This window comes from Scomber scombrus, chromosome 14, assembly GCF_963691925.1.
Source record: "Scomber scombrus chromosome 14, fScoSco1.1, whole genome shotgun sequence".
Classification (NCBI taxonomy): Eukaryota; Metazoa; Chordata; class Actinopteri; order Scombriformes; family Scombridae; genus Scomber; species Scomber scombrus.
In genome coordinates, this window is record NC_084983.1 from 6601246 (window position 1) to 6623557 (window position 22312).

A 22312-nucleotide genomic window follows, 5' to 3' on the forward strand; every position below is an offset into this window, starting at 1 on the left:
TACAGTGAGTTGTCCAATGTAATTATGGTTGGTGGAAACAGTCTTTATGTGTGATTTTGTCCAATCGTTGCAGGTTTCAGCTAGTCCTCAGATGTAGCTGTTATCTTTATTCAAAATAAACCTAACCTACTTCTTGATCTGAAATTCTAACATTCTAACCTAATAGAGTACAAGTTAAAATCCTGCTCTCATGTGAGCTGCGTCACAACCACACTGCCTACAGTTATTTACTTCTTTCCTCAATTGATTCAGTTTTCTGAGACTGTTGTTGCTGATGCTCAAATTCAATTAACAAGATTTTTTGTAATGCGAGTTTATTCACCAGAGCCAGTATGGAGCTCATACACTTTCCTGTGTGTATGTGCGCATAAAGAGCTGTCATTGCAAAGCGAGGTTATTTTGCTGGTATTCGTCATTCCTGTGTACCCATTGGTGCTCAGCCAATTAAGGGCGCTGTTGCCTCGTCTCTTCCTGACAAACAGTCAGGACTGTGCCCCGTTCAAATCCGCTACACACACGCTCTCCCCGCAGATACTTTACACCACTTACTTTGCCCTCCTCCCTATCCTGATTCAATGTAAAATTCGCACTGATAGTGGGCCCCATGTGTGTTTGATCTCCTTACAAGCGCTGCGTTCTCCTTTGCTTTATTAACTTTTTGTCTGAGTGTTGCTTTGCCCTCTTCGTCTCATTACTCCTGCCTGTTTTCATCTCTCTCTTACTAATGGAGGATGCTTGGGTAGTCATCCGGGTTATGTCTGTCTCATTGTTGCTCTAATCCAAATAACATACACTGTACTTCCATATGCTGCATCTCTATGTCAAAAGTACCAGCACACTGACTGTTGGGTTTGCAGTGCTGGAAAGTAACAAAGTACATTTACTCAACTGTATTTAAGTAAAATTTTGAGGTACTTGAACATCAGTATTTCTATATTATGATACTTTATATAGAGGGAAATATTGTACTTTCTACTCCACTACATTTATGAGCACTTTAGTTACTTTTCAGATAAAGATTTGACACAATGGATAATATAACAAGCTTTAAAAATTCAACACATTGTTAAAGATGAAACCAGTGGTTTCCAACCTTTTTGTCTTTTGACATCTTACAAAAAGCAGTGTGTAGTCGTGCTCACATTTCAGATGTGTATGAGTCATTAAAGTATACATATAAAATAAACAGGCAGTGTGTGTTAAAGCATCATTTTATTCATTATTATGAGTTAATCATTCATTAAAAAAATATGTAAACTTGTGATTTTTTCTTCATTTTTTCTTTAAAAAAGGTCTAAGACTTTTTATTGTCATTTTCTATTCTCACAAATTAGATTCTCCATGAGAGTAATGAGTGCATTTAGAGTAGAAATCCACCATTGCAATATTTTTTGTGTTTGGAACATAATTAGTTTCTGTTGTGCAGAACTTTTACATTTAAATGAACACATTACATTCCAGCCATTGCAAAACAAGTTCACGCAAGGCTGATGAAGCCTTAATCAACATCAAATCAAACTCACTGCACTTCACAGTATACCAGAGTTTTTAATCTGGTGTTGGGTTTCACATTCCCCACGCTGGCTGGATGAATGCATAGTATACATGCTCTATAGGCAGAGTACGCTCTCTGCTAACTTGAACAGAGATAAAATAATTTAATCATGCAGCTCTTCTAGATTTTCAAAATCTTATCAGACTGAATAAAATCAAATTCTGAAAGTAAAAGGAGTCATTTTGTAGGAGTATGCTATGACAGAGCCTATGACGTAAGCACATGATGACAGTGTTTTTGTAATGACTATCACTACCAGAAGGGGGAGACATAAATCCCACACTCTAGCTTTAAGTAAAGGATCTTAATCCTTCTTCCACCATTGTGGGTTTGTAATGATAGTAAGAAGAGTTTAGATCAGAGAGATGACACTGCATGAGGCAAAATAATGAAAATGTTGTGGCTTTTATCAGTTTTTTAAGTCCTCAAGGCGTCAGCAAGGTCAGATCTGCTTGATCAGAGGATGCTACATAAGAGGGACGGGGGTAGTGAGGCAGGGAGGATTAGGGAGGAGGCTGCTGCCATCTGTCTGCATATACAATATAGTATGTGTTAGAAACAAGCAGGAAAATATGAATCCCACAAGCTGAGCTGGAAGTGTAGGAGACGATGACATCTTGACTGCTAGGGTGAAGGAAGATCACAAATGTTAGTGTGGTACACCCAAGTCTTACCCAAGTTAAGTGACGGATGTGTCACCTTTTTCGCTCATTACAGCATTGGTAAACATTTTTTTCTGCATTTGAGAATTTTTTTTGATCTAGTGCCACCATGAGGTTGACATTTCTGTTTCTTAGTTAAATATCTCAACAACTATCTGTGATTATTTTGGTGATCCTCTGACTTTTCATCTAGCAGCATCATCAGATCAAAAACACTTTGGTTTATGTCTGAATACCTGCAAAACTAATTAGATTCCCAACAGGCATTTACCAAGGATTTGCATCCCTGTTATTGGAAAAAAAGAAAAAACAGGCAGGTGTTATTAATTGGTGTGTCTGTATTTAATGGACCGCAGCAACACACCACTGAAAATTGCATGTTTGCTCTCATGCAATATGCATTTTAAGGCGTTCCTGTTCAGAGGCACAAAATATGGGAGGAGGGCATGGAAATTTATACAAATATCCCCCAGCAACTGATTTATCACTGCAGTCTAACCACTGTAGCAGAGGAATATACGTGTGGAATTTAATGCCTGAGAAAAGCAGGTGTAAAATCTGCAGTGAACACACAAAAACTGTGAAAGAGAGAGAGAGAGAGAGTTAAATTAAAAGATGTGTTAGAAAGTTACTTTACTGAATCATACCACTCATACAACTCACACAACTTCCACTTTCCGTTTCCCCAATGTGACTTTGAACATCTCACAGCAGCTCCAGCCCAGTGCAATATGACTGTTGGCATCCAGTAATTAAAATACGCGGTTATTACTTCTCACCTGTTTACAGCAACGATCATGTCAAAGGAGTTGAAATGTTTAATAAAAGTCATTCAATCACTGCAGTTTTTCATGGTAGCTGACATCAGGTAATGTAACAACTCTCATCAGACACTAGGAACCTTCTTGTGGGATGAATGCACAATTTACAGATCCAAGCATCCTCATGTTTAGCAACAGAAAACCCTAACCTTACTTTCCAGGCACACACACAACACAACACACACACACACACACACATTCTGACCCTCAGCTCTTGTGTTTTCAGTGTCAACCACCTGCACTATCAGCCTGATGAGTATGAAGAGGACCCTGAATTGGTTGGCTATGAAGATGGAGACTATGCCCACGATTACCACAGTGAAAACAGGTCAAACACATTTTTAAACACACAAACACACACACACACACACACACACACACACACACACACACATAAACACACATAAACACACATAAACACATAGACACTATATTACGGTGATGTTTTGACCAGCTCTTCACCATCTTAATGAAGTCATCCATCTATCATCTCCTTCACGTGGCATTTGGCTGTTTACTTTGATAATATTCATATACATAAATTATTTTTTTCATTATTTAACTGTGTTTTCAAAAGCATAACACAGATGATCATTTAGATTGTGCTCCCTGCATATGTCGCTTCATAGAAAATATTTTATGTAATTTCCCAGAAAGCCATTTCCTGTTTGCATTGTAAGGTATATTCCACAAATATTTTGTGTTATACTGCAAAATGAATTGAGGAAATGAAAAAATGGATGCTTATCGCCTTGTTTTCAGCATGAAAGCAAATAACTATAATCTGAATTTCATTCTTTCTTGAGGATCATTATAATAACCATCACTTTCAAACCATTTTGTGCCTTTTCTCCCTCCTCTCAATCTCACTCTCGGTCTCGCTCTGCCTCTTGTTCTCTCTCTTTCTGCGGCCAATTCAGAGTGAAGAGGAAATCAAGCAGCTCTCCATCCCCTCGTCCAAAGAAAAGGAAGAAGAAGAAATCTGGCCGCCGAAGAAGTCGGTGAGTGGCAGCAACATCCGCTGATGAAGTGGTTCAATTTTTCTCCCTTTTTTTCCAGCCCTGGCCTCGTTGGCAGAAAAATTAAACCGCAGCTCTGTGAAACGGGATTTCCAATTATTTCGGTGTGAATTTTAGCGAACAAGCCATTAGACGCTGCAATTGTGGGGAGCGAGGGAAATGATTAGCGAGGCACGGTCTCATCTTCTGTTTTCTTTTGACAAGGTCAGCTAAAGAAACAATGAGAATGAGTAACTGACAGAGTGTGTGAAGGAAAAGGTGCACTGGTGCTAAAGAGAAGAAAGAATGAAAAGAAAGAGAAAGGCAGAGAGATGAAATGCAGGGGGGAAAAAAGGCCTCTAAGAGAAATCTGCTGTGTTACTATCAGATGACACCTTTTTTAACAGTGATCCCCATTGAGGTGTAATGTAATGTAACACAATGATGACAAGCTAAAATGTAGTGTCTCCTTCTCTCCATCAACAGGTTTGGCAGCTCGTCACCCACTCGCAGGGAGAAGAAGAAAAAGAGTGGGAAGAAACACAAACGCGACAGGTGAGAGTGTGTGAGTTTGTGTGTGTGTGTGTGTGGGTAAGCATCATCAGCGACATGCCGTCACAGGAAAGATCAACTCTGATTTTCAAGTGTTTGCCAACTCACAATGATGGATGCACACATTTGATGTTTTACTTATCAGAAACATGAACTACATAAAAAGTACACGCACAGTGAGAGATGTCACTCTGTTCTTTAATTATGGATGATATTTCATTCTTTTTCTCTCTGCTGGTTACATTGTATTTGTTACATGTATTTGTCTGCTTGTTGGTGATGGAAGAAGGAAAAGAGGAAATATAGGGAGACAGGAAACAAAAAGAATGAAGGAAGGAAACAAACAAACAAATGTTAAGGAAGGGAAGACAGGAAGTTGAAAAAAGAAAGAAGAAAGAAGGAAGAGGATGTGGAAAGAAAGACAGACCGGACACAGAAAGAAAAGGGAAGGTAAAAAACATGAAAAGGAAGGGGAGACAGAAAAGAGGAAATACAGGAAGTAAAAAAAGAAAGATAAATGGAATAAAAGAAGGGAATGTGGAAAGAAAGGCAGACAGGAAACAAAACAAGAAGGGAGGAAGGAAAGAAGGAGAGAAAGAAATGAAAAGGAAGGGAAGACAGAATGGAGGTACAGGAAGTTAAAAAAGAGAATAAAGGAAGAGAATGTGGAAAGAAAGAAAGACAGGAAACAAAAAGAAGGGAGGAAGAAAGAAAAAACAAACAAGCATGAAAAGGAGCGGAAGACATAAAGGAGGAAATACAGAAATGAAAAGGAAAAGAAGGAAATAAAGAAGAAAGGAAGATAATGTGGAAAGAAAGACAGAATACAGAAAGAAGGGGAGGAAGAAGGGGAAAGAATTGAAAAGGAAGGTAAAACAGAAAGGAGGAAAGACAAAGAAAAAGGAAGGGGAGAAGAGTAAGAGAAGAAAACAGGAAGAAAAAGGAAAGCGATATAGGAAACAAAAGAAAGGGGAGAAGGAAAGAAAGATGTGGAGGAGGGAAGAGTGAGGGAAGAAGTGAATAGAAAGAAAAAAAGAAAGAAGTCTAGAAGGTAAGAGGCAATAAAGAGCTCATCAACAAATACTTGTGTATTGCCTTTAGATATCATAATGACAATAAGCAATTGTGGAGCGCCATCCTCCTCCAATTTCTCCCGTCCTCCGCCTAACTCAGGGGAAGAGTGAGGCTAAATACGTTGCTCTAATAACCCAGCCTGTACGGGGGCGCGCCATACAAGAAAAATGAGCCTCTCACCAAATTGCTGAGCATCACTGCACCGCCCCGCTCTTGTTTCCCACCTCTCATCCATCCAAGCCCCACCACCACCACCCCCACCCACCCGCATCCTATCTCACTCTCCTCCTCATCCCTACCTTAACCCACGCCTCCCTATACCGAAAACTGCTCTGCATTGCAGGTACTGTTGATAAATGAATAATGTATGGGCGAGGCATGGGGGGGGGGTGAACAGCATGGGGTTCCTCTCCAGAGACGGCCCTCCCTTGATGATAGTCTCCCTTTTAAGGTGTGTGTTAGCGGGGGGGGGGGGGGATTCATACCACTGCTTGCTTGCAACATACAACTCACTTTATAGTATAGCTCATGCACATTTAGATGCATATCCATTCCTCACATGGGGGTATATACTGTATTCTTGCAATAGATGGCTGGGTGAGGGATTTGGCAGAGCCGGTGAGAGTGTGTGTGAGAGGAGAAGAATAATGAGCTCTCTCCAGAACAACACCTCATACACTGTATAGTCTCCAGTTGATTCCCCCTCCAGTGGGGAACCACAGGCTGCTTACTGAGGCCACAGCTCTAAGTCACATATCAGCCACATACATTACTGTGACAGCTTTATTACTCCTCTTTCAGCGAGCCACAGCGAATCGCACGTCGCTCTGCCGCCATCCCTCCCACTCCACCGCATGCTGTAGGTGTGTAAAACAGCAGGGGAGATGTAGGGCTCTTCAGGAAAATAGCAACAACTCTCACAGACCGGTCTGACTAATCACCATGGAAACTGCGACGAGGGTGAAAGTGATACGGAGGTGATGTGTCAGGTGAACGCTGAGGACTGAGGAGTGGCCGTCCTCCCCGTCATTATACTCAGCGCGTGGTTAGAGGCGAACTGCCACTGAATCTCAGCGTCGACGTTTATTTATTCCTGCTCTGTCACGGGGGGAGCCAGAAATAAATAAATAAATAAATAAATCACCCTGACATGCATCACCTGTGGAATAGCAGCTGGAGGAAGCTGGCGGTGAGAGCTCCCTGTGGAACCCCCCCCCCCCTACACATATAGATAGCTATATATGCATGTGTTTCAGATTGGTTAGCAATGAGGGAGCTCACATGCACATCATTAAAAGCGCAGAAGTACAAACTGAAATATTCCATTTAGGAGTTGGCACATGAAAATACACGATCCTCCTTCTGTTCACAGTAACATGAACATGCTCATGTTCTGTGACCAAACCAAGACTTTGGCTGGTAGCTGCTTTGTGTGTCTGTGTATTTGTAACATTTAGACTGTTTCTCATTAAATTGTACACAGATATTATTTGTCAGAATATGAATAGAACTATTGTCTGTGTAGTCAGTGCAGACACTCTGCAGCTAAATAAAGGTCATATGCACCTTCACTGATGTCATGCATTCGATATTCTTTGGATGGTATGAAAATATGGAAAAATATCACAAAAGTGTTGTGCAAATTAGTGACAGCACAGATAAGTGTTTGTGTTTACTTTGAAAACAAGAATTTATTCCAAGAAGCAGGTTTACCGATTTACACACATGATTTCCGACATAATTGATGCAAAAACACCTTTTCTTGGTAAAAAAATAGAAAATACATTTTGAAAAAGGAACCAGGATAATTCAGTAAACCTCTCTCTTGGAGCTGGTCCAGTCGTAACATCTACTTATTCAGTAGAGTATAATGTGATGTAGCTATCATGATATCATCACTACAATGATTGTGGTGTTTTTATTTTTGTAGATCTGCCTCTGGCTCCAGGAAAAAGAGGAGATACAGGTGTGTGTGAAACATGATCACCACAGTTAACAACACTGTTCACCAAGGTGTACATTAAAGCATTACTGCTGTGTTTTCTTGGATAAGGTGTACTTATTGACCAAACTGCTATCTGCATACTCTTTGTTCAAAATACAATGCAATCCATGTGGGTGAGCATGGAGCACAATGAGCTTTTTTTTTTTTTTTTTTACAAAGGGAATGCATTTAACCTATTGTTTAATATTCACATTTTCATATTTTATATATGACATTTGTTTCAGATCGGGCAGCCCAAAGAACAAACACAAAGACAAGAACAAACAGAAAAAGAGGTGAGATGCACAGAATCACTCCCTGGAAAATCTATAATACCATTAATGTTAAGCTGAAAGAAAATAATATATATGTAATGTCACAAAGTTTTACATTCAGTAAAATAAACTGAAAGTACATAGTATGCAGTGTGTTAGGTTTAGCACAATTCCTCCTCTGCATACAGTAAAACAAACAGTGAACAATAGCCTCAGTTCTCAACAATGAGGACAATTGGAATCACGTTCGGCCTCTCATAAATTTATATTGGTATTTTACACTCATTATCCCAGCTCAGACTCACAGAGAATGTTAACGAGTGTAAAAGCAGCGAGTGTATCTTACAAGCATTATATGTGACTTCAACACAATTTCCATACCATACATTGCACTCTGTTCTGATTAGAATATATATTGAAAGTGTTTGGCAGTGCATGAACTGCTTTACATATCATGAGATTGACTACTGAGCTCGCTTTGGCGTGTGTGTCCCTGTGATGTGTGTGCATACATACCCACGGCTTTGTGTGCGTGTGTGTGTGTGTGTGTGTGTGCGTGCGTGGTGTGTTCGTCAACTTGTTGTCATCTATCAGGTCCCCTGGTGAGACCCCCAGTAGGAGTTCACAGCGTCAAGGCAGCTGCTGTAGCTCCCGTAGCGCCTCCCTGTCCTCCACTCGGAGCACATCTAAATCTCCCACCAGGTAGACCCCTCCACACACTCACACACATACGCACACTCACACTCACACAGAGGGATATAGTGAATGGATGGTAAATGGACTGCATTCATATAGCACTTTTCTAGTCTACTGACCACTCATAGCACTTTAAAACACATGCCAATTCACACATGAATTAATACACGGATGTACTTTTTTTATCCTAGCCGCATTATAATGTTCCTCATGCTCACTCACACACACACACACACAAAGATAATTCTACATGTGGACCACCAACCCCTCTGATTAGTGGATGATCTGTTCTACCTCCCAAGCCACAGCCGCTCCCAGTGCACACATACACTTAGTTCTCACTGGTATTTCTCTACTGGCTGTGGAGCGGTTGCCCTGGTGATTGTCAGTCTCTCTCTCATTTATTTTCGGTCCTCGGGGGATAGATTAGGATACAAATGAACCTCCTCAGCATGTCTTATAATAACCTCCATTAAATGACTATGATATCTCACTCTGCACACATACAGAGTTTGATGGAAAAAAAATAGTGGTTGTACTGTAAGATGTTTCATTTTGCAGAGGACTTATTTTTCTATTTTAAAATCTCTTCAAATCCGTTAAAGTTTCTGATTCACATCATTTTTCTTGAATGCTGATTGGAACATGCTACTGTAGTTTATTCTGACTCTTTTTTTTAAAAGTACCAATATGTCTAAATTATAGGGATAGTTAACTTTCCTTAAAAAGTGGCATAGAAGCTAAGCATTTGGCAGTATTACACCGCAGATCAGCTGTTTGGGTCAGAAAGTGACACATAGGAATATGGAAGTTTTATGGTTGACAAAATGTGGGGCCAAAGGAAAGGGATGTCTGACAGCAAGGTAAAGCTGTGAACATATTTTAATATGGCATATATTTCAAATGAATTAGATTTTTTTCAACCTCATTCACAGCAGTACATTGCTGAGTTTCCAAGCCAGTGTGCTCCTGCCCGCTTCTCCAAACTGGAGGGGGATCTACTACTGGTAGATCCACTGACTATGGATATGTCTCTCATACAACCCAACTTCAAATAAATGGGAACTATCCCTTTAAAGTCTGCACTGCACTCAGTAATGTGTTTTTCTTTGTGTTGCTTCATCTGGATGTTTGAGCTTCACTGTGCAGAATGATGTATGTGCAGAGTTTGACACTAGAAGGCTGTGGAAAGTTTCTCCGTGCTCACCTTCAGTCTGACTTTAAGGCGTGTCATCACATCACAACTAATTTGGAGCCAATAGAAGTCCAGTAGGCAACTTCTACAAACTCGAAGCCTCCAGTTTACAAACACTTTTCATTGAAGCAGGACTTGATTTATGTCTGATTTAGGTCAACAGAACTTGCTAAAAGGTGCTTTTAGTACCAAACAAGTGGTGAATGTGGTTTATATAGTGTGTTTCTGTGTTGCTTTGCTCTTCCAGACTGAACTCCAAGCACAAGACAGATGGGCAAAAGGCGTCCGGCAACTCGCTGTCCCTGGGCCCCAACAGTCCAACCGCCTGGCACAACGGGGACCACAACCAGCGCAGCCGCAACGGCAAGGCCGGCAGACTCAACCACGCCGAGAGCGAGAAGGGGCACGATGTATGTAATCTCCTCTATTTTGCTCCCACTCCCCCCCCCCCCACCCTCCTCCCACCCACTCCAACGGTATATACCACAGTCTGCAATTGAGTTATAACTTGGTCTTTGTGTTGGTTGATATGAATTCTCATCTTCTTTGAAATTGAAAGATTTGTTTTCATTCTTTTATCAGCTATTCTTAGCTTGTAGGTCAGTTTTTGTTTTTTTACTATTAATAACATTATTTTTGACGTCTAAAAGACACTCCTGTCCTGTGTAAAACTTGCCGCTCCTGCTGCTTTGTTTTCTGGTTCTCTTTGACTCCTCTGCCATCTTGTTTTTTTTTGGTTTTTTTTTCTCGTTGTTTGCCGGCAACAGAGGAAGGGAGCAAAGAGAAGAAGGTTCTAGAGTTTCTCTGAGTCAGAGCACAGCATTAGCATACCACACCTCGGAAGGAAATATGAGCCGCACGCAGGCACACCGTGTTTCCAAATGAATGAGCAAAAAGATGTGCTGTTTTTTTCCCGAGTGGGTGCCTGCTGAGGCGTAAAAAAAGTTGAGCCAGGCACAGGTATGACTACTTCAAACATTCCCCCCCCCTCCCAAGGTCCACGTCCATGAAGAAATATCAAAGCAAAATGTGTCTGTGTCTGAAAACTTCTAAGTTACACTGCAGTTAAAGACTTAATTAGTATTGCCAGAATCATGATGAGAAGGCTGCTTTAGAGTGATAACAATCTGCAGTCCCTCCTTGAACCGACTAATCCAATTACTTAAAGGTGCAGTGCGTAGAATTTTGTGGCATCTAGCAGATCGGATTTAGCAGAAAAGGAATATAATATTCAAAAGTATATTTTAATTAGTGTGTAATCACCTACAACTAAGAATCATTGTGTTTTTGTTCCCTTAGAATGAGCCCTTTATCTACATAGGAGGTGGTTCCTCTTCCACTGAACCCGCCATGTTGCACTACAATGTTTCTACAGTAGCCCAGAACAGACAAACCGAGCATTGACTCTAGAGGGGCCATGGCCAACTGTAGGTTCTCTTATACGTTTGAAAGGGGAGGGGAGGTGAGGTGTATTCAGCTGGTTGCAATCTGCAACCTCACCACTAGATGCCACTAAATCCTTCACATTGCACCTTTAATGGGAAGTCTAAATTTGGCATAAATTGTGCCAAAATGAATTGTAACACCCTGAAATAAGGTGCAGCTCACCATTCCAAGCACTGTATCAGCCGTTTGTGCTGAGGTGAACCGTGTCCTCGAGCTGACTGAACTGAATCCATCCATATCATGAGACCCTTTGAGTAATACATGGGTTAGAACTGCTTTTGAATTCAAAAATGACACTGCACGCTGTCCACGATAAGCTCCCTAAAGCATACAGTGTTATAAAGCATACACATACTCCTCTCTGTTTAACAGAGAGCTGTTCCATGTTTCGTTCTGGATGATTTGAAAATAACTATTTCAGAACGACACTCTCTGTGATGAGTTTTAAAACCACTCTCTGCTATTAAGGAAACAACCTTTCTCTTCCACACTGTGAATGGATCATTGGAGCTACAGTAGGATGACAGCCATTATGTTGCGATAAAACAAAAGACATTACTTAGACCAGAAGGATTGCCTGTGAAAGTTTTTTTTCCTGATGAATAAGCACTTAAATGGGCTGCAAACACTCTGTAAACACTCCAGAGAACTGAAGTAGCACTGCTGTCTTCTATTTTCTACTCCAGCTTGCATGTGTCTATGAGATCTCATCTGATCTCTCTCTCTCTCTCTCTCTCTCTCTCTCTCTCTTTCTTTCTCTCTCTGCTTGTTTCATTCATTACTGTTTCCTTTTTTTCCCCTTTTATCGATTTAAGTGGTATTTACCCATGAATAAATGCCCAAATCTCTCTGTCTCGTTTACATAAAAAGCACTCAAATGCTTTGGAACTGGACCAAGTAGGTTAACTGGGTATGTGTAATAGTTTCTTCTTGTCAATACAGTTGTCTTTCTTTCAAACACATGCTCTGCTCAGTGATAGATCCTCTTCTCCTCCAGCCGTCCAACAGCTCCTGCCAAAACCACCAGGGGTTAAACACACGCTCCTCTCTACTGCTTTACTTTACCATGTTGATGTGCATGTTGCCTCTAGGTGGCAGTATCTTTTGTGACCCTGACGTATTTTTTGCTGTTTTTTTCCGTTTTCTACTCTGTGTGTTCAGGCCAGTGAGAGGTCTGTTTGATCATGAGCCATTCAGTTGGGATGTAGTGGAAGAGGAGCGTGATAATTGGCTCTGGTTCTTTTTATTTATTTATTTATTTATTTTTAAAGCAGCATCTTTCTAGCCTAAGGTGATGTTGCCACTCTTGTTAATCTCCACCAAAAGCTGAAATATTCGTTCCATAATAATCCTCACACACAGAAATCTTTGCACAGGAGGATGGTTATGTGTGTGAAAGATGCTGGATCCAACTGAAAGTTTGACTTTTACTGCAGCAGTTGTGTGGTTTTAGCGAATGTTCCGGTTCAGTTTTGTGTTCCTGTAGTTGTCCTCTGAGCTCGGTCTGGGACTGTGTCACGTCAAGACAGTCCAGGATGCTTCCCATGAAAAAGCTGTGTGCTGTTCTTCATCAGAGGTGGGTAAGTTTAATCAGTAGTCCTCAACCTTGAAGCCTTACATCTCGAAACAATGAAACATGGTGCCAGAAAACAATCTCAATAAAGTGTGAAATTCAATTTAATTTGTCATTTATGTGGAATAACACATTATTTATACGATGAAATACTTAAAATGAGACTTGGGACAGTGCTGTAGGCAAAATAAATTATACACAGTAACAGTTACATGATCAATAAAAACAAAGTAAAACAAAAAAGATAAGAAAAGCTACTACAGATCAGGAATTAACAGTAGATAAAGGAACCAGTGTTTACATAAATATATGATAGGTTTTAGAGTACAAATATATTAGAGGATCTGGAGTATATACAGATGAAAGCAGTAGTACAAATTATTGTGTGATGGTGTTACATAGTTAAGAGCAAGATGTAGGACTATTTCTCTCTATTAGCAGCATGGTTGGTAGAATTAGAGCGCATGGTGTTAAAAGTTTTATCAGTCGGGCTCTAGTTTTGTGCAGCTTGTCCAAGTTTGTCTTTTAAATGTGGAGCTCCTTGCTGCCTCTTGTGGCCAATGACGTTACATTACAACTGTGGTCTTACCCATCATACTTGAAGTGGGCGTTAACCAGCCACAGGGAGCAGTGATGAGCTCGTTATGGCCTGGCACACCAGAATGTGGTGAAGAAGATGTTGTGCTAGAAAACGTACGTAGACATGTAACATAAAGAAAATATTAATGCCTTATTGAAAGTGTTTTCTAAGTCATGTTTAGTTTTTTCTAGAGTGCTTTATAAAGGAGGACTAATGGGTTGGTTTCATCAAGTTTCCCACCTCTGACAAAAAAGCCGCCCACTGCTGCTTCCTAAAGCTCTTCCATAGGAAACATCCGGGATGCTGTGCTGATGACTGGATGAGACAGTCCCAAACTAGGCTACTCATCCTCTTGCTCATTATTAATGGATGTATTTCAAAGTCTTCAAACACTAGTACATGGACTCTTTAAATGAACTAGGACAACTCCACACATTTATTAACTTGATTGTTATTTTAAAAGGGACCCAAGCCATTTTTTTTAAATATAAGCTCACTCATCATGTTTAAAACAGCAGATTTGAACCAAAGCAACTTAAGGCTGCCTCTTACCGTACCTGAGTTGATGGTGATAAATAAATCCAAACGATTGCCTGGAAGAAAAGCTGGGCTCACGTCCAAACAGGAGTAGAGATGTGTGCTGCTATTGGAGAAGACCCAGGCCAGAATGTGACTGGGGTCCCTTTCAAATGTGCCGACTCTCTAGTTTGTTCATCTTAGCAGTGACTGCCCCCCCCCCCTTCCGACACTCTTCTCCCCTCTCCCTCCTCCTCCTCCTCCTCCTCTCCTACCTGTTCATCTGTGTCATGTGTGACTCACGTCTCACTCTTGTTGTTCTGGCATTTTTTCTTCCCACATATCTTTCACATCTGCCAGCTCTGCATGCTCCTCCTCCCCCAACCTTCTAGCTACTCTACTCTACATGGATGTCCACTAATATGATAATTAACTCTATCCGCTCACCTCTATCCTCCCTTTCCCACCCCCCCACCCCCAACCTCCCGTTTTGATACAAATATGGCTGCATTTGTACAAGCGAAAAAGACAAAGCAAATCATGTAGTTTTTAGATTCATCCTTTGTTTCTAATTTTAGTTTGATTTAATTCCATCTGGATTTTTTATTTTTTTCCTCCCCCTATTTTTTTTTATTTTTTTTAAACTTTTTTTGGTTTGTTTGTTTCTCCTTAGTCTCTGGACACAATATGTAGCTTTGATACTAAAAGAGGTCATTGTCTTTTTCCCATTTCGCTGCGGAGAACATTCCTTTCTCCTTTTTTCTTTTTTTCTTTCTTTCCTTTTTTTTGTTGATATTGCATACGTGTCACTGATTGAAATGGAAGGTAGGTAATGCTTTGCCTACGCACGTGATCTTTATGCAGATGAGAATGTGACAAGCACCCTAGCCTGAGTGACGTCAATGTTTCTCTCTCTCTCTCTCTCTCTCTCTCTCGATCTCTCTCTCTCTTTCTCTCTCTTTCTCTCTTCTCTCTCTCTCTCTCTCTCTCCTTCTGTTGTTTATCAATGGTCTTCAAACAAATTTATTTATTTCATCAATTTTGATTTGACTCTTGAAGATTGGATTACTTAGAGCTCTGGTTTTTCTCTTTCCTCCTTAACTTCATTCTGAAGTCCAGTATCCCACTCTATCCTCCAGGTCCATTTCTCTCTCCACTTTTCTTTTCTTTCTGTTTTTTGGTAGAATGCATTCCTGTTTTGTCCAGCATCTCTCTGTCTGTTGGTGAATTAGTACATTCGTCTTATGATTTTCACCATATTGATTTCCACGACTGTTCCTAACAAAACTGTCATAAGCACCAGTGGTTGTGTGTTTTCTTATTATACCGCTTTAGTCGTCTTCTCTCAAGTGGAGAACGGCTCTGCTCTCCGCAAGGATCAGTCGGTGCTTTTGCTGTATCTTAGATTACCAAGCAGCTCAGACAGAATATGATAATGCATGCGGAAGAGCCAGCTGTATTTGGTTTCACACAAAACACCTTTTGGAGACATGCCCTCCTTTTATGACCTGCTTAAAATGAGCAATGTGTAACTGTGCATCACTGGTTTCAGTCCCAAAACTCACATTATCCAAGTTTGGTTTTGTTGATGCTTAAAATAAAGACTTGTAATATATTTTCATTCCACCATACACAGATGAAATGATATGGCTGGTGTGTTTTTCCCACTGTCAACAAATCATTTGAAAAGACCAAAAATGTGTTACTTATCTTACTGTTTAACTAGCACTAATAACAAAGTACAGATGAGGTTAATGTGAGTGTCAAGAGTTGAACAGGTATTTGATAAGAAACCAAAGTATTGGACAAAGTAAGTAAGTATAGGTGGGAACTGGACCATGAATGTTTGTACAATTTTAATGCAGTTCATCCAATAGTTGTCAAGATATTTGTGTGTGGACCAAAGTGGTGGACCAACCAATATTGCTATCTCTACATCCATGCTAGCTGCTCTAGGTAAAGCTCAGTAAGTTCCTAAAACAGCTGTAGTGTAGTTAGTGTAGTTTATGGCAAGTCACTCAAATAGAAGTAAATAGTGTATTTGTTGGGGACTATTTTCACCTGCATGTTAATACACATTCGGTACAATGTATTTGGCTGTCGCCTAAAAAAAATAAGCTGTAGTGCCCATTTTCATGAAGGAACATGTTACTCAGAAAGGAACACACACCATAGGATCAATTCATTGTTGATGGTGGTCTCTTCATGAGCTTTTTGACAGTAAGAAAAACACAGCTGGCCTTAAACCTCCAGCCTGTAAAACTGCTAGCTTCAAGTTAATTTAGTCTATTCAGGACTTGAAAAGTAGCTTTTTACTTGTAAGGAAAGCCAAGGGATCCAATCACATTCTCCACATTCTTATTGTTTAAGCAGCGAGATGCAATTTCACTGACCGAACGCTTTTGCAGGGACGTTAAATGAGTCAATTCCCCTCACAAAATAAGTCCTGATTGCCATTAAATGAACCCAAATCAGTCTCAGTAATAACATAAGACTCAGTGGTGTTACGTAGCAAAAACTCCCTGGAAGTACATTATAAAGAAACAACTTTGAGTGTCCTGTATCAAAGAGTTTGTAGCCAGTAAAAGTAACCGAGGTAGTTAGCCTGTAAACGTGTCAGACATTCAAATAAAACTGTGGAAGATAAGTCACGGAGATGAACAAAAAAAAGGTAAAGAAAGTACCTTTAAACTCTCACCAGCCAGTTGCTCTCTGATGTTTAGGAAGGTGACTGGGCCCAGAGGATTGACTCTCTGTGTGAGGGATTCCCTGCACATTGTGGTTATCCTCTTTGCTTTTGAGTTCTTTTCCATTGATTTCCATGCATTGTCTCATGAGTCACTGGCAGGGAAGGGTTTTGTGTCTTTTTCTCTTGCATTTTGTGAATCTAATGATGCACTTATGTTGCCCCACTTTTCCCTTTTCTTCATACCTTACCTACTAAAGGAGGGAATACCACTTTATTGGTAAGTGGATGTTAACCAGAAGGGAGTTAAACAAGAGTAACCATTTAAAAAAAAAAAAAAGACAAAGAAAATGGGTCGCTGTTCACATCTCAGCAATTGTCTACAGGAAAAAATAATCCAGAAAGAGAAAATTGAGTAGCAGACGATTTGTTTTCTGATTCGATTGATTCAATAATTGTGATCTTTATTTTGTTCCTTCCATTTCTGTGATGTTCCGTCAAGTTGTCTTCTCTTTCTGTTTCGTTTCTTTTTTTTAACCATTACTAAAAAAAAAACTCAAGAAGTCCTCTTTTTTTTCTACTCTACAAAATCTGTAGCTCTGTACTTTCTGCCTCTGCTCTTAAACTTATTTGGTTCACAGTTTTTTGTTTTATTTTTTCCCTCTCTACCTCTTTTTCCTAGTTTTTTTTTGTTTGTTTTTGCGATTATGATTTCTTCAACTCATTATGGTTTTGCATGCCAAGTATTGCATGCGCTGCACCATAGAGGACTATCTATAAGCCATATGGAGAAAACCTAGACCTTTTTCTTTTAGATGTTTACCTTCTTTTGGCAAGTACACCGTAGCACTCAATCACCAACCTGGAGACACTCTAATGCTGTTTTTGTCCTTTTTTTTTTCTTTTCTTTTTTTTTCCTTTCTTTTTTTTTTTCCTTTGTTGGTCATCGTTTCTCTACAGAAGCTCCGCCTGCTGACTGCTGGCTCTGCAAGCATCCAGTCCGCTCTGCTGAGAGAGCACAAGCTCCACAGTGCCCCCAGCAGGAGCCAAACAGGACAGATGTGCACAGCAGGAGAGGCTGGGAGTGTGGACGGCAGGAACGCAGCTGTAGGGAGCTCCGTAGGCCAGGCGTCAGGGAGGAGAGGGAGCCAGAGAGGCCAGAATAAGAGCCCCCACTCCCCTGCTCACAGCAGCGACTCGGCCCACTCCCAGCACAACCACACTCACAGAGGCAGGAGCTCCCGTCACCAGAGAAAGTAAGCACAAAGACCTCTGTGTGTCTCTCACTATAGGAGCCAGCAGTTTCAGGCTCTTATCACTGCTGGAATTTTCCTCATTAGCCATTTAACGATTATTATTAGAGAAATATTTGACATTTCCTACATTTCAAAAACTTACCACCCTTCCAATAACCGCAGGACAAAAGGTGGACATTCTTCCAAACGTCACCGCCGCACTAGTCGGGGGCAGGCGCACCACCGGAGTCCATCAGCATCTCCAGGACGCCACTCACACACGTCAGGCAGGAAGAAAGAGGAGGCTCGGAGCAAACAGAACCTCCGACAGCGCAGCAGCTCCTGGAGCAGCGGGCGTTCATCCTCAGCCTCCAGAGACAGAGGCCCAAGCAAGGCCAAGTCCCCACACAATAGACAGAACAACTCCAGGTTAGACCCCCCCACCACCACCACCACTACGACCACTTAACATTCTCATGTGCTTTGTTGTCATTGCTCTAACTGTGTTCTGTGTGTCTCGCAGAGAGAGAGACAGTCAGAACCGCTCCGACACCGACAGCCGGGCTCGCCGTCGTTCTCGCAGCTACTCGCCCATTCGCAAAAGGAGAAGAGATTCCCCCAGCTTCATGGAGGCGCGCAGGATCACCAGGTAACACAGCTTGTCCATAAACACCTCCTGATATTGTTAAGATTTCCATTTGGATGTACATTTATTCACAACTTGTGTGGATCTTCCTCCAGCAGAGCACCAGAGACTCAGTCAGTCCTTCACAGTGTGTCTGACAGGTTTGAATTTTACGTTCAGCTTTTTTTATGTCTTGAATTAACAGCACTTTAATATGACACACTTTAATGTTCATTACACTCAGCACTTAAAACATAACTTTAATTTTTAAGTGTAAATTTTACAGCTGTGCACTCACGACTGGGCAAAAGTCGTTCTGTTATAACTTCAGATTACAACAATGAGAAGCAAACGCAATAAAATGAGGGGAGTGGTTCCTGCTCTAAGAACCGTGTTATGATCCTTTAAATCTTTTGAGCGAAGTAAAAATGAAGACGTCCCGGCACAAATAGATGTGGTGATTTCACAGCTGGTGGAAAGACACACCAAGATAGATGTTAATATTCAGTCTATGAAAACAAATTACAAAACTATGACCAGCAGTGTCCAAAATAACTCTCTTTTATTCTATTTTCCATAGAAATTCTATATTGTCTATTGTATTGTTATTGGATTATGTGTATTGAATTAATCTCCATTGATCGATTTTGTCTGTTATATCTTAGTGTATTGATTTACTGTTTTGTTTGATATTGTTGTACCATTAAATATTAATCAATGAATTGCTACAAGACTCTCCTCCCCTGCTGCTGAAACCATGTTTGAATTAGACTTACTCATTGAGGCTGAGTATTTTAATAGTGAACTTGCTTCTTATTCATTGTTTGATCATTTTATCTTTTCCCCACAGAAACTTCTTTAAAGGCTTGTAGTTGAGTATTAAAACCATAAAAAGAAAAGCTCACATATCCCGTCTGTCACCTCTGTGCCCTCTCATACAAGTGCTAATAGACATGGGTGAAACGTGTGTACCTTGTCATCTTTCACTCCAGTCCTAAAGGTCCTGGTGCCGAGACAACGGGATGATGCTGCTGAACTGAGCTGCCGGCTAGTTACCCTGGTAACTGTTGCCGTGCAGCAGGACCCTGCTAGCCTGACTCCTGAAGCTTGGCTGAACAGCAAAAACCATCAGCGCTCCCCAGAGTAAACCTGGCCTCCTCCTGTTTCTTTATTTTCCCCTGTCCTCTCTCTCCCTCCCCTCTCTCTCTCTCTCCTCCTTCATCTCCTTTCCTGAAATTTACACGAATAAACCAACTCTAAAAACTACACCCCGCTGCGGTTATGCACTGATGTTGTAACACAGGAGTACAAGAGATTAAAACGCTATCAAGGCTTGTTTAGTGCCTATCTGCCTATTGCACCGGCTGTGGAATCCCATGACAGATACATTGTAGAATACAAGGTTAAAGAGTTATCTACAACACTGCTGAAATGACTTGTAGCAGCAGGGACACCTTGATAGCGTTTTTCTCTATCCGCACTGTTGACTGTTAATTTTTCTGGGTGTTGGCCTCCACTGTGAAGAAGAAGTTCTTTTGGGAGCTAACAGCTAATTACCTTACAGGAAGCACTTCCAGGGTGGCTATTAACAAGGCAATCTAAGCGCTTTAACTAACCATGCATTTCTTTGCTGTGTGTATGTGTGAGTCTGTAGGGCGTGTGTGTGTGTGTGTGTGTGTGTGTGTGTGTGTGTGTGTGTGTGTGTGTGTGTGTGTGTGTGTGTGTGTGTGTGTGTGTGTGTGTGTGTGTGTGTGTGTGTGTGTGTGTGAGTGTGTGTGGACAGCTTGGACTTTTTTAACCCACATAGCTGCTCTCTTGCAGATCCTGTACTGATCTACCGCCTTTGTAACCTAACACTGATTTGCTCTCATACAACCAAGTCTTTTCCTAACACATCACGTGTGTTGACATCAGCATCCAATAAATGCCTGAAGATGCTACTCACACTAACTCATCAAGCAGTTGTCGTCATTCTCTTGATGTTAACACCTTCCCTCTCGTCTCCCCCCCCCGCCAGCGCTCGGAAGCGGCCGATCCCGTACTACCGGCCCAGTCCATCGTCATCCAGCGACGACAGCAGCCCCTCGCGGTCAAGCCACAGCCGTAGCCGCAGCTACAGCAGCTACAGCCGCAGCAGAAGCCACAGCCGCAGCCACAACCGAAGCCACAGCAGGAGCCGGAGCAGAAGCTGGAGTCGGAGCCAGAGCCGGAGCTGGAGCCGCAGCAGGAGCCGCTCCCGAAGCCACCACAGTTACTACAGCCGCAGCAGCTACGACAGCCCCGGCTTCTGAGAGGAACGCAGCACAGAAAGGGACACAAAAAAAACAAAACAAGTAGAGGAGAAGTTCAAATTTACTGTGCTGCGGCTCAGTCATTATGTATCTCTAACAAGCCCTCGACAGCACCCCCGCGCTGCTGTACAGTCCAGGGGCCTAAACTCCTCAACCCCAGACCATTATCTCTCTCCAATGCAGAGCCCGGATCAAAGAGGAGAAATGTATTTTGATATAGCACATTACTACAAAATTGGCTGTCACTGTTCATGTCTTCACATACAAGGAAATGGGTTTATCACATGTGGGAAAAATTAATTTGATAGAGCCCAGAGCCCAAAGAACAAATCTCGCTGTATGTTAAGCACTTTCTTTCTTTTCTCTTCCACAAGCAACCAAAAATGAAATCATTAAAAAACATGAAAACTATACACTTATATAAATGTATATATCCTAAAAAAAAAAAAAAAAAAAGGAGCTGAGTAGAAGACAAAAAGAAGACACATCAACAGTAAACTGCTTACTTGTACATGTCAGAAAACTGGACTTTTTTTGGGTTGTTTTTTCCTTCTCATCATGTAATCATCTCCCAAAGACTTCTGTTTCATTGAAGCACACAGATCAACAAAGTGAGAACAAAAAGAGAAGTCGGAGGACGAAATCGTAAGCAAAAAACGAAGGAACTTTTTTTTATGATAAGAACTGTATTGTATAGGTTTGTCTGTATAGATGTAAACTTTTAAGTTCTGGCTTTGTAAACTATGCACTGTATATTCCATATAGTTTGAAGAGGTTTTGATTGACGGCAACTTAGCATGATGCATCTGGAGGAGACTTGCTGCTCGTAGGAGAACACCCGGCCGTCATTAAAGGTGCCGGGGTGCATCTGTGCTCCCCTCTGAACTCTACAGTATGTCAGCCGCCTGCATCCAGAGGTAAATGGGATGAGAGGGAGGGGAATGTATTATGTACTTTTACTCTCTTCCCTAAATGATTATGTTGATTCTGCTAATCCTGTGCGAGAGAGTGTGTGTGTGTGTGTGTGTGCGAGAGAGAGAGAGAGAGAGAGAGAGAGAGAGTGTGTGTGTGTCGTACCCTCCTCTGCAATGACCAAGGAGTTAATTATTTATGTGTGCTCCACTGTCGCCTGCGACTAAGGCTGCAGTATGTTACTGTACAGGAAAACTGTCTGCAAAAGTCTCCATGCACACGTTTGTGTTGACCACAGCTATTTGTGAATACACTGTATTTATTTCTTATTTATTGGGTTTATTTATTATTTAATTTATTGAACTTTTTATGATTTGACCTGTAAAGCAGTTGGATCATGCTTTGAAGATGAAATTGCTGCAGATGTATTCCTTTTTTTTTCTCTTTTTTTTTAAAATGTACTGTATGTGACCACGTTTTACCCAGAATAGGTTTTTTTTGGGACAGTGGCGAAGGCTTATGCTGACTATCAGATTAGGGAGCAGGATGTAAAGTCGCTGCTGTGTGTTTCTAAAGCTCTGGTTTTAGTCAGCGGAAGTGAGTCTTCGCCTACAGTCACTCCCACAGCTGCTGTTA

General features: G+C 41.2%; 1 protein-coding gene across 1 annotated transcript in view; it reads left to right on the forward strand.

Moving 5' to 3' along the window:
• Nucleotides 1-20879, forward strand: part of srrm3 (serine/arginine repetitive matrix 3) — a 72908-nt gene extending 52029 nt beyond the window's left edge. The window contains exons 4-14 of the mRNA XM_062433343.1: nt 3265-3366; nt 3959-4039; nt 4523-4591; nt 7593-7628; nt 7892-7942; nt 8516-8623; nt 10060-10222; nt 17574-17869; nt 18032-18277; nt 18372-18497; nt 20491-20879. Of these exons, the coding sequence (XP_062289327.1) occupies nt 3265-3366; nt 3959-4039; nt 4523-4591; nt 7593-7628; nt 7892-7942; nt 8516-8623; nt 10060-10222; nt 17574-17869; nt 18032-18277; nt 18372-18497; nt 20491-20764 (1552 nt within the window). The 3' untranslated portion in view covers nt 20765-20879. The remainder of the gene's footprint in view (nt 1-3264; nt 3367-3958; nt 4040-4522; nt 4592-7592; nt 7629-7891; nt 7943-8515; nt 8624-10059; nt 10223-17573; nt 17870-18031; nt 18278-18371; nt 18498-20490) is intronic.
• Nucleotides 20880-22312: the final 1433 nt, after the last annotated feature.